At 38.9% G+C, this 12441-nt stretch overlaps 1 protein-coding gene across 4 annotated transcripts in view; it reads left to right on the forward strand.

The window, feature by feature from the left end:
- The window catches only part of Rev3l (REV3 like, DNA directed polymerase zeta catalytic subunit), a 153965-nt gene that overhangs the window by 98876 nt on the left and 42648 nt on the right, over positions 1–12441 (forward strand). For all 4 annotated transcript variants that reach the window (XM_052164545.1, XM_052164547.1, XM_052164546.1 and 1 more), the window contains 3 exons: positions 463–4615; positions 6892–7793; positions 11521–11603. In XM_052164545.1, the coding sequence (XP_052020505.1) occupies positions 463–4615; positions 6892–7793; positions 11521–11603 (5138 nt within the window). The remainder of the gene's footprint in view (positions 1–462; positions 4616–6891; positions 7794–11520; positions 11604–12441) is intronic.

Below are 12441 nucleotides of genomic sequence, written 5' to 3' on the forward strand. Positions count from 1 at the left end.
CATATTTGTGTTGTGTTTAAGTGACTAATTTGTCTTTAAGTGACTTCAATTTAAATGACTATATATTGTGTTTTTTCTGTATGTGATTATATCTATGTGATTGCTTATTCTAAAGAGGGTAGGATATTTGTGAGTTGCTGGGTTGAAACTCTATAAACTTTATTCACTTTATTCTATCATCGAAGTAGCACAAGAAACTAAGAAATATGCTAACATGAGGTAGCATTTTATGAAAACAACTTAAATATGGTATTATTTTCCCATATCCCTTAAAGCTACTATAACATTTTTCTTATAAAAAGAATATATGTTTAAAATACTGACTAGTATGGTATCTTGATTGTTTAGATTATATAATTTCTTTTTGTCAGCTCACTATTTTAGACATATAACCTTAATACAAATTCTTCCTTAAGAAATTAACACTGAATGAGTACATTCTTTTTTTTTCTCTGATTTTAGACAATCCATTAAACAATGAAAATTCTAGAACCCACTCTTCTGTGATTGCAACAAGCAAGCTATCAGTAAGACCCTCTATCTTTCACAAAGATGCTGCTACATTAGAACCTCCATCTTCTGCTAAGATTACCTTTCCATGTAAACACACAAGTGCCCTTTCTTCCCATGTTTTAAACAAAGATGATTTAACTGAAGACCTTTCACAACCAAACAGTACAGAAAAAGGCCGAGATAATTCAGTCACTTTTACAAAGGAAAGTACTTACTCTATGAAGTACTCTGGCTCTTTAAATAGTACTGTTCATTCAGATAATTCTCATAAAGAGATTTGTAAGAAAGACAAGTCTTTGCCGGTGTCTTCCTGTGAAACTAGTGTCTTTGATTATGAAGAAGATATTCCATCTGTTACGAGACAAGCACCAAGTAGAAAGTACTCGAACATGAGGAAGATTGAAAAGGACGCCTCTTTCATACATGTGAACCGTCACACTAGTGAGAATACATTGGGGAAAAACTCTTTCAACTTTGCTGACTTAAATCATTCAAAACATAAATCGTCCTTTGAAGGAAATGAAAAGGGAAGCAGCCCTTCCCTCAGTAGTCTATTTCCCTCTTCACTAACGGAAACCTGTGACCTGCTGCCATCTTCCGGGGAGACCAGAAGTGTGTCTCATTCCCTCGACAGCATCACTGATGAGAGTGGACTGAACAAACTTAAAATCAGATATGAAGAATTTCAAGAGCATAAAATGGAAAAGCCAAGTCTCAGCCAGCAAGCAGCACATTATATGTTTTTCCCCAGTGTTGTTCTTTCTAATTGTCTCAGTAGGCCACAGAAGCTTTCTCCTGTCACATATAAACTACAACCTGGCAATAAACCTTCCCGGTTAAAATTGAATAAAAAGAAGTTAATAGGTCTTCAGGAAACTTCTACCAAAAGTAGTGAGACTGGAGCCACAAAAGACAGTTGTATGCATAGCGATCCGTATGGCAGTACTTCCGAGAAGGATAATGGATTGAATAGTGACTTAGTGAAAGCTACTCATGGGACATTTGAAAATAAAACACCTACAGAACATTTTATAGACTGTCATTTTGGAGATGGATCTTTAGAAGCTGAACAGTCTTTTGGACTATATGGAAACAAATATACTCTTAGAGCCAAACGCAAGGTGAATTATGAAACAGAAGATAGTGAGTCAAGTTTTGTAACACACAACTCGAAAATTAGCCTACCTCATCCCATGGAAATTGGTGAAAATTTAGATGGAACTCTTAAATCCCGAAAACGAAGAAAAATGTCTAAAAAGCTGCCCCCTGTCATTATAAAGTATATTATTATTAATAGATTTAGAGGGAGAAAAAATATGCTTGTGAAGCTAGGTAAAATAGATTCTAAAGAAAAACAAGTAATATTAACTGAGGAAAAAATGGAACTTTATAAAAAGCTTGCACCTTTGAAGGATTTCTGGCCAAAAGTTCCTGACTCCCCCGCAACCAAATATCCCATTTATCCACTAACACCAAAGAAGAGTCACAGAAGGAAGTCAAAACATAAATCTGCTAAGAAAAAGCCTGGTAAGCAACACAGAACAACCAGTGAAACTATTAAAAGGACTTTGTCTTTCAGAAAGAAGCGGACACACGCTGTCCTTTCTCCTCCCTCCCCATCGTACATTGCTGAAACCGAAGACTGTGACTTGAGTTACAGCGACGTTATGTCGAAGCTCGGCTTTCTCTCTGAGAGAAGCACAAGCCCTATCAATTCTTCTCCACCTCGCTGCTGGTCTCCCACAGACCCAAGAGCTGAAGAAATTATGGCTGCTGCAGAAAAGGAATCAATGCTCTTTAAGGGCCCTAATGTATATAACACTAAGACTGTTAGTCCTCGCGTGGGGAAAGCTAGTCGAGCAAGAGCACAGGTTAAGAAGTCAAAAGCAAGACTTGCTAACTCCTCTGTAGTCACCAACAAAAGAAACAAACGGAGTCAGACAACTAAACTAGTAGATGATGGAAAAAAGAAACCAAGAGCAAAGCAGAAACAGAGAGCCAATGAGAAAGGTCTGTCAAGGAAGCATGTGACACCTACGGACGAAAAGGTGAAACCACATTCTGACGCTGAGCTCACACCAGACCACCGGAGTGTGCCTGAGCTCACGAGTGGTTCTGGCGCTCAAGCTCTTTCTAAACAGAAAGAGATGTCACAGACAGGCCCAGCCATGGCGCATCCACTTCCTCCTTCCCAGCCCACTGGGATTAATGTACAACAGCGGCTGTCGAACTGCTTCTCCTCTCTCTTAGAAAGCAAGAAGTCTGTAGATTTGCGACCGTTCCCCAGTTCAAGGGATGATTCACATTCTTCTGTTGTTTATAGTTCTATAGGGCCTGGAATCTCAAAACTTAATATTCAGAGATCTCATAATCAAAGTGCTATGTTTACTCGAAAGGAAACAACCTTGATTCAAAAAAGTATATTTGACCTTTCTAACCATTTGTCTCAGGTAGCGCAGAGTACACAGGTATGTTCAGGTATAATATCTCCAAAGACAGAGGAGAGCTCAAATACACAAAAAAACTGTGGGTCATCTGTGGGCAAGTTAAATGAGTATCGCAGTTCCTTAGAATCAAAGCCAGAACAAGTCTGTACCCCTAATTTTTTACACAGCAAAGACAGTCAGCAGCAGACTGTGAGCGTGTCAGAACAGTCAAAAAACAGTGAAACTTGTTCTCCAGGAAATGCAGCTTCTGAGGAGAACCAGACGCCTAATTGTTTTGTCACTTCTTTGAAAAGTCCCATCAAACAAATAGCGTGGGAGCAGAAACAGAGGGGCTTTATTTTAGATATGTCCAATTTTAAATCTGAAAAGGTAAAACAAAGGTCATTGTCAGAAGCAATTTCACAAACCAAAGCACTGTCTCAATGTAAAAATCAAAATGTGTCAACGCCTTCAGTTTTTGGTGAAGGACAGTCTGGGCTAGCTGTTCTAAAAGAATTGCTACAAAAAAGACAACAGAAAGCACAAAGTACAAATGTTGTACAAGACTCAACATCTACTCAGCAGCCAGACAAGAATATTTCTGTTTCTAATGAGCATAAGAAAGCAAATAAACGAACACGACAAGTGACTTCTCCAAGAAAACCCCGAAATCCCAGAAGAACAAAACCTAAGGAACAAACCCCCAGGCGTCTGAAAGTAGACCCTCTAAACCTACAGACCTCTGGCCACTTGGATAATTCCCTATCAGATGACAGTCCCATCCTTTTCTCAGATCCAGGTTTTGAAAGTTGTTATTCACTTGAAGACAGCCTGTCTCCTGAACATAATTATAATTTTGATATCAATACAATTGGTCAGACCGGATTTTGTAGCTTTTACTCTGGTAGTCAGTTTGTTCCAGCCGATCAGAATTTGCCACAGAAGTTCCTAAGCGATGCTGTTCAGGATCTTTTTCCAGGACAAGCTATAGAAAAGAACGAACTTCTAAGTCATGACAAGCAGAGTTGTAGTGAGGAAAAGCATCATGGCTCTGACTCAAACCCATGGATTAGAGCCAGTACTTTAAATCCCGAACTTTTTGAGAAAGTAGCTATGGATAACAATGAGAATCATCGACACAGCCAGTGGAAAAATAGCTTTCATCCTCTGACATCTCATTCTAACTCAATAATGGAATCTTTCTGTGTCCAGCAAGCAGAGAGCTGTCTGACCGAAAAATCAAGACTGAATAGGAGTTCAGTGAGTAAGGAAGTGTTTCTTAGTCTCCCACAGGCAAGCAGTTCAGACTGGATTCAAGGTCATAACCGAAAAGAAACAGAACAGTCTCTCGACTCTGCTAATACCTCTTTTACTACCATACTTTCATCCCCTGATGGGGAACTTGTGGATGCAGCTTCTGAGGATTTAGAATTGTATGTTTCAAGAAACAATGATGTGTTGACACCAACTCCTGATAGTTCACCGAGGTCTACCAGTTCTCCCTTACAATCTAAAAATGGCAGTTTTACTCCTCGAACTGCTCACATTCTGAAACCACTTATGTCCCCACCAAGTAGGGAAGAAATTGTGGCAACTTTGCTAGATCATGATCTCTCAGAAGCTATATATCAGGAACCATTTTGCAGTAATCCTTCGGATGTGCCAGAAAAGCCCAGGTAATTAGAATTAATCCTCCCCCACCCCCACCCCTCCAACCCCCGCCCCTTGGGTCACTTTGAATAATTTTTACTTCTATAACATTTCATAACTGATTACTAGTTTTCTAGCTTTGATACTGCATTTTTAAGAACAGTGAAAAAATATTTGTAATTATAGACTGATTAAGCACATTTACAAACTAGAAACCTTTACCTAGAGAAATTAAGTTGATAACTCTTAGACTTAAATTTACTAATACTTAACTCCATGTCACCATTGGGGATCAGATGAGCAAGGGATCACTTTGCTATGTTGCAGAATATAAAAGAATATAAAATACCTCAAAGTATTGCAGGAGAAGGTGGGAGGGAGGGACAGAATGAAGACACTATATATGTATATGAAAATTCGAAGTTGAGAACTGAACCCAAGACCTCACATCACAGCCAAGCACTCTACCTGGGGTGTAGCCCACAGCGATCATTTCTGAAGTGGAAGTTTTACTTATTAAGCTTATATATATATATATATATATATATATATATATATATATATATATATATATATATATATATATATATATATAGTGTGTGTGTGCGCATACACACAAGCACGTGCATTTCACAAGTATGGAGGTCAGAGGACAACTTGTTGAAATCACCATGTGGGTCTTAGGGAATCAAACTCAGGTCGTCAGCCTTGGCAGCAGGGGTCTTTCTGTAAAACCATCTCACCAGACAAAAATTAAGCTTTTAGAATTTTTTTTTAAAAAATTGTTTCTTTAAAGTTTTTGTTTCTCTACTTTCTGTCAGTGTGAGAAATACTGGATACAACCGAGTGTATAAAGAGAAGGGGTCTGACTGGACTCGAGTTGCTGAGCTTGTTACTTCTATGGCAAGAGCACATCAGCATAGGCATGCATGGCAGAGGATCAAAAAGAAGAGACCAGTGCCTGTCACGGGAGTTTCCCTGTCCAGTTCCATAAGTGCAGCAAGAAGCCTGTGATTAGACAGGGAAAATCCTGTGACATCTTTTTAAATTGACCAATCAGATTTATGTATCAATAAATTTTCGATTTACATGATACCAATACAATAATTTTAGAACCAACTGATAATGATAAAAGCTTTATCCCAATTATTCTAATCTTACATAACTACCCGTGGGTGACTAAAGCCACACACTGATTCAAGTCTGCCTCCATCTTGGCCTTCCCTCTCTCTCCCCTGAGACACTCCTGTCTCTGTAACTCTTTGATCCGCCTCCTGCTGCACTAATGTAATTGGACAGGGAAATTCCTGTGACAGGTGCCCATACTCTAAAGACTTCTCACTAAACCCCATCTTAAAGTTTCTGGCAACTCCCCAAGTCCCAAACTACCTTGTTCTGCCAATTCCAATGTTCACATGCTCATAGCAAACTCAGGTACCTGACAGAATGGAATTAGTTCTGTAGGTCAGGATTTTGTTTGATAGATGACATTGAACCCAAGGCTTCATGGAAAACCACTAGCAAGTATATGCTTTTTTTAATATTGAGAGAAGTCTTATTTGAATCTATTGGTTTTACTAAACTATGATAGGCACTCGGAGATATAGAAAGAGGCTATAGAGAAATGAGTGGTAACTTCATTGTTTTAAATCTGTGTATGCTGACAGTGGAACACTACTTTAATTAACAATGAATGGCTGGGGAGATAGGTACTCTGCTAAGGTTCCTGTTGCAGAAGCATTAGACCTGAGTTTGGATTCCTAGTGCTCACGGGAAATCTGGACCCTTGTCCATAACCCTAGCGCAGTGGAGGTACAAACACGCGGCTCTCTGCAGCTCACTGGCCGTCCAGCTAATCAAATTGATGAGCTTATGGTTTAGTTTGAGTTGCTGTCTCAAAAAACAAGGTAGAAAGCAGCTAAGGAAGGCCTGTCACCCTGTGGCCTCAACATGTTAACTCACCCACATAAAAACATACACAGAGATTAATAATAGTGGTAAGGATTTGGATGAGTCAGCGTCCTGGGACGCTAAAGTAGATAAAAGAAAGATTACAACTTCTTTCTTTTGAATTGGTGCTGCCTTCCAAAAGAAATTAATTTTGTAGTTAAAGACCTATGAAGAAAAGCATATTGAAGCTACAGATAGAGCATTGTTTTCTGCAATTGGGGTGAATGGGAGAAAAGAAATAGTCATATTTGAGACACCAAAGGGAACTGACCCTAAGTCTGTTAGGTAGGAACTTATTTTGGGGTAATTATTTATTGAGACAAAAACATTTATTCTAAAAATGAATTTATAGGGAGATTGATGGACGGCTCCTAATGGTGGAAACTCGACTTCCAAACGACCTGATTGAATTTGAAGGAGACTTTTCCCTGGAAGGACTTCGCCTATGGAAAACAGCATTCTCAGCCATGACTCAGAATCCCAGACCAGGGTCCCCACTCCGTAATGGCCAAGCAGTTGTCAGTAAAGAGTCAAGTAATGGCCATAAAATGGTAGAAGATAAAAAAATTGTAATTATGCCTTGCAAATATGCTCCAAGTCGGCAGCTGGTTCAGGCATGGCTTCAAGCCAAAGAAGAATATGAACGCTCAAAGAAACTCCCTAAAACTGAATTAACTCCAGTGACAAAATCTGCTGAAAATGTTAATCCAGGTGACACACGTGAAGTGTCTCCACACGAGGATAAATGCCCACATACACGTTCTTGTACAGCACATACCAAGGAAGAAGTTAGTACGTCTCAGATTGCTTTGCCAACAACTACAGGACGCGGTCAGACAGGAAGTGCCAGTCAGACACTGCTACCACCTGCCTCTGCAGCTGCTCCTGAGGAAGATGAAGACGCTGACGCTAACTGTTACGTTAGTGACAGCTCCCCTGATTCTCCAGGTATTCCACCTTGGCAGCAGCAGGCAGCATCCCCAGACTTCAGAGCATTCAATGGAGATGGCAGACACTCATCACCGGTAGAAGAGCTTTGCTCCTTAGCTGTTGAGAACTTCCTAAAGCCAATAAAGGACGGTATTCACAAAAGCTCCTGCTGTGAACCTTGGGAGCCTCAAGTGATCTCTCCAGTCCGTGCTAGGGCAAGAACTGGGAAATGTGATCCGCTTTGCCTTCATAGTACACCAGTGGTGCAGAGAAAATTCCCAGGAAAGCTTCCTGAAGTAACTGGCCTCAGCCCTTTATCCTTAGGTAAGTGCAGAAATCGTAGAAAGCCAGTGTCCTCCCCTTCGAAGGTAGAGATGAAGCATTAAACTGTATGGTAAAAGTCCTGTCTTGTAAGTGGGATTGTAGCTCAGGAGCTGAAGGATCATGATTTAGAAAGTCACACTTTAGAAAGTTGTCACATGGAAATAGAAAGTTGTCACATGGAAATGCTTCCATCTTTCTACTACGAACGCCATTGTATTTGTCTACCTCCTGGACAAAGTACGGGAGCCTCTCAGAAGTCTTCTGAACTTGATTTCCCCATTGGTTTTTTTCACACACACCCAAATCTCCACAATATTTTTGTTATTGGTTTTCCCAGTTCTGAGTCTGAAAAACCCAGGGCCTACACATACACTTGACTGTTGAGTGTATCCCCAGCCTCTTTCCTACCGATTAATACAGAAACAACCAAAAATTTTCTTCAACCTTATATCTTAAGCCAAATTTCCTTCTTCAACGCCAACCTTCTCTTTAAAACATTCTCTTAAAAACAGCTCTGCTTATTTAATTTGTATCCATTTATCAGCCTACTCTAATCTGAATTCTGCCTATTATTCTACTTTTTTTTAAAAAATTTTATTCAATATATTTTTTATTTACATTTCAAATGATTTCCCCTTTTCTGGTTCCCCACTCTCAGAAAGTCACATAAGCCCCCTTCCCTTCTTCTGTTCTCCCACCCATCCCTTCCCACTTCCCTGTTCTGGTTTTGCCCTATACTGCTACATTGAGTCTTTCCAGAACTAGGGACCACTCCTCCGTTCTTCTTGTACCTCATTTGATGTGTGGATTATGTTTAGGGTATTCCAGTTTTCTAGGTTAATATCCACTTATTAGTGAGTGCATACCATGATTCACCTTTTGAGTCTGGGTTACCTCACTTAGTATGATGTTCTCTAGCTCCATCCATTTGCCTAAGAATTTCATGAATTCATTGTTTCTAATGGCTGAATAGTACTCCATTGTGTAGATATACCACATATTTTGCATCCACTCTTCTGTTGAGGGATACCTGGGTTCTTTCCAGCATCTGGCAATTATAAATAGGGCTGCTATGAACATAGTAGAACATGTATCCTTATTACATGGTGGGGAGTCTTCTGGGTATATGCCCAGGAGTGGTATAGCAGGATCTTTCGGAAGTGACATGCCCAGTTTTCTGAGGAACCACCAGACTGATTTCCAGAGTGGTTGTACCAATTTGCAACTCCACCAGCAGTGGAGGAGTGTTCCTCTTTCTCCACATCCTCACCAACACCTGCTGTCTCCTGAGTTTTTAATCTTAGCCATTCTGACTGGTGTAAGGTGAAATCTCAGGGTTGTTTTGATTTGCATTTCCCTGATGACTAATGAAGTTGAACATTTTTTAAGATGTTTCTCTGCCATCTAAAGTTCTTCAGGTGAGAATTCTTTGTTTAACTCTGTACCCCATTTTTTAATAGGGTTATTTGGTTTTCTGGGGACTAACTTCTTGAGTTCTTTGTATATATTGGATATTATCCCTCTATCTGATGTAGGGTTGGTGAAGATCTTTTCCCAATTTGTTGGTTGCCGATTTGTCCTTTTGATGGTGTCCTTTGCCTTACAGAAACTTTGTAATTTTATGAGGTCCCATTTGTCAATTCTTGATCTTAGAGCATACGCTATTGGTGTTCTGTTCAAGAACTTTCCCCCTGTGCCCATGTCCTCAAGGGTCTTCCCCAGTTTCTTTTCTATTAGCTTCAGAATGTCTGGCTTTTTGTGGAGCTCCTTGATCCATTAAGGTTCTCAAAAAAATTTTTAGAACTAAATCCAGTGTATGCGTTTAGTCTTAATAATCGTGGCTTCTAAGCCGTCATTGGCCTGTTGACCAGAGCTTAGTTTCTGGAGTTTCTCTTGTCCTTATTTGTATCTTTTTCTACTTGATTTTTTTTTAAATATATCTTACTATTCTTAGTCATCTACTACACTTAGTCATCTAAGTGTTGCAGTTTATTAAGTCTTAAGCTTTCCTTGTGCTTTCTCCTAAATGATCAAATTCCTGTCCATAGGGTTAATTCTGGTAATTTGCAAATTTGTATTTCCATTTGGGAATTTAGGCAGTAGAACCATATGGCATTTCTGCTTGAAGGTTCAAAGTACTACAAGGTTAACCCTTAAATCATGACCTCAATTTCTGCATTCCCTACCACCTTACCCACACACTCGGGCTCATGTGCCCCCTGAGTAGTTACAGGTACATCTGATCTTTCAGTCCTCCCCACCCCGCCTCCCTCCCTCCCTCTCTCTCTCTCTCTCTCTTCCTCTCCCTCTCCCTCTCTCTCTCTCTCTGAATAATACCATCATCCCATCAGTCACCAGAGTTAGACACAATATATATGTAGCACCACCTGATTGCCTTGGTAAGTACCTTGGTTTTCAGTCCATTAGCAAGTTCTTTCATTTTGTCTCTGCCACCACAGCCTTATGCTGGTTCATTATCGTCTCTGGCATAAGTGTCTACAGTCCTTCTTAGACACTCCCACTGCATGGCAATCAGGAGAAATCATTTGTGTATACCTACTATGCACATTTCAGTTCAAAGACACCAAGTTTTAATTAGATATAAATTCCCAGTTAGTTCCTCCCTCCCTCAGAATTTGGCTTTTAGGAATTTCAGTTATATACAAACAAATGCAATCCAAAAATACTACTTATAATACTCTGTAAATACGTGATCCATAAGTTTTAAATGTGCTATTTTGAGTATCATGAAATATGAACCATCTCTCTGTCCAATGTATGCATTCTATGCATGATTCCATTTTCCATCAGTTAGTAGTTGTCTCAGTACTCCATCAGCTGTTGTGTGATTGGAGCACTCATGTTCAAATAGTCTTTATTTTACTTCATGGCCCTAGAGGATAGAAGTAACGGTGCTGACGATTCATAGATTCATAGATGCCAAGGGGAACAGGAAAACAGCCTTTATGAAACAGTGAGGAAAATAATGTTTGAGAAAGAGATAGCATGCATGTAACTTATTAGAGTATATTATTTTTTAAAGATTTATTTTATTTATTATATGTAAGCACACTGTAGCTGTCTTCAGACACTCCAGAAGAAGGAGTCAGATCTCATTACAGATGGTTGTAAGCCACCATGTGGTTGCTGGGTTTTGAACTCAGGATCTTTAGAAGAGCAGTCAGTGCTCTTAACCACTGAGCCATCTCTCCAGCCCCGAGTATATTATTATAATTCTATTTTACTACTGGGTATTGTTAATCTTACTGTGCCTGGTTTATAAATTAAATGCTATTATTATGGGGAGTAGGTAGGCAGGAAGGTAGAGCAAAACAGTATAAATAGAAGTCAGTAGTATCTAAAGGTATCTACCAGAGGTCTCAGAACAATCTACAAAGATAAAGAGACTTGTATGTGTGGTGAAGTTACGATTTTTTTTCTAGAACACAAAAGAAACTTTGTCACTCAAACACATGATAAATGAGTGAATTAGCCCCAACAATAATGACTAAGATATCTAACTCAGTAATAAAACATAAATGTACTTATTTTAAAATGTAGAATGTTTGAGGTATTTTGTAGAAATTGGAGATTTTAATTTTATTTTAAAATTATAAAATCTGGAAAAATGTATATAATAGTATTCATAAATGATATTTGTTTGAAACAAAATTTGTTTTAAGAAACAAGCAGATGTATATGTTAAAAATGAAATGTTTTTCTACAGAACCAAAATCCCAGAAGTTGTATAATAAGAAAGGAAGTGATGCTGACGGCCTCAGGAGAGTTCTCCTGACAGCACAAGTGGAGGTAACTGTGCCAGACACCAACAGCTCAATGCAGGGCCAAGTCTGTGTTTGAGAGCTTGCTGTGACTCAACTTAATGTTTACGTTATTTTTGCATCATGATTTACACATTGTTGAGAAAATTAGAAAAAATATTTTATTTAGCTTTTTTATTGTTGGGATATAAAAAATTCTTATGTGTAAATACAAATGCTACAGAGAAAGTAACTTTGACAGTCTGAATGTAGATTATAACAATACCTATCCATTAGCTGGTAACTGGAAGTACCAAACTGTATCATCACAGCAGAACTTAAGGAAGATTTTTTGAGGGAGTGGGAGGAGGAACAAGATTTCTCTGTGTAATGAGCTCTGGCTGTCCTGGAACTCATTCTGTAGACCAGGCTAGCCTCAATCTAGCAGAGATTCACCTGCCTCTCTCTGTCTCCCTGCCTCTGTCTTCTTTGGGTCTTTTTTTGTTCCCCAAATATCTCTTAATTTTTAAATTTCTTTCACCAAGTTACAAGAGAAAGCAGCATTATCTACTATTGAAGTTGAGAAATTTTAACCGTCCTTATTCAAATACTAAAGATATGATAGTACTTAACTGAGAAGTATAAGGTTCTGTGAAAGAAGTGCGCTAGACATTGTCTTTGGGAATAAATGACAGAAACCCCTTCATATTATCTGCTACTCAGAGAGGTCATTACGTATAAAATATTTTTTTGTATTGAGGCTATACTATAAATTCTGATTTATAAAGCTTCTGAATTATAACCTACTGATATTAAAAACAAGTAACAGTGCATTGTAAACTGAAATCAGCATGTTACAGAAGATGATTAATCTAATTAAGTAGCAT

This window comes from Apodemus sylvaticus, chromosome 19 (genome assembly GCF_947179515.1).
Source record: "Apodemus sylvaticus chromosome 19, mApoSyl1.1, whole genome shotgun sequence".
NCBI lineage: Eukaryota > Metazoa > Chordata > Mammalia > Rodentia > Muridae > Apodemus > Apodemus sylvaticus.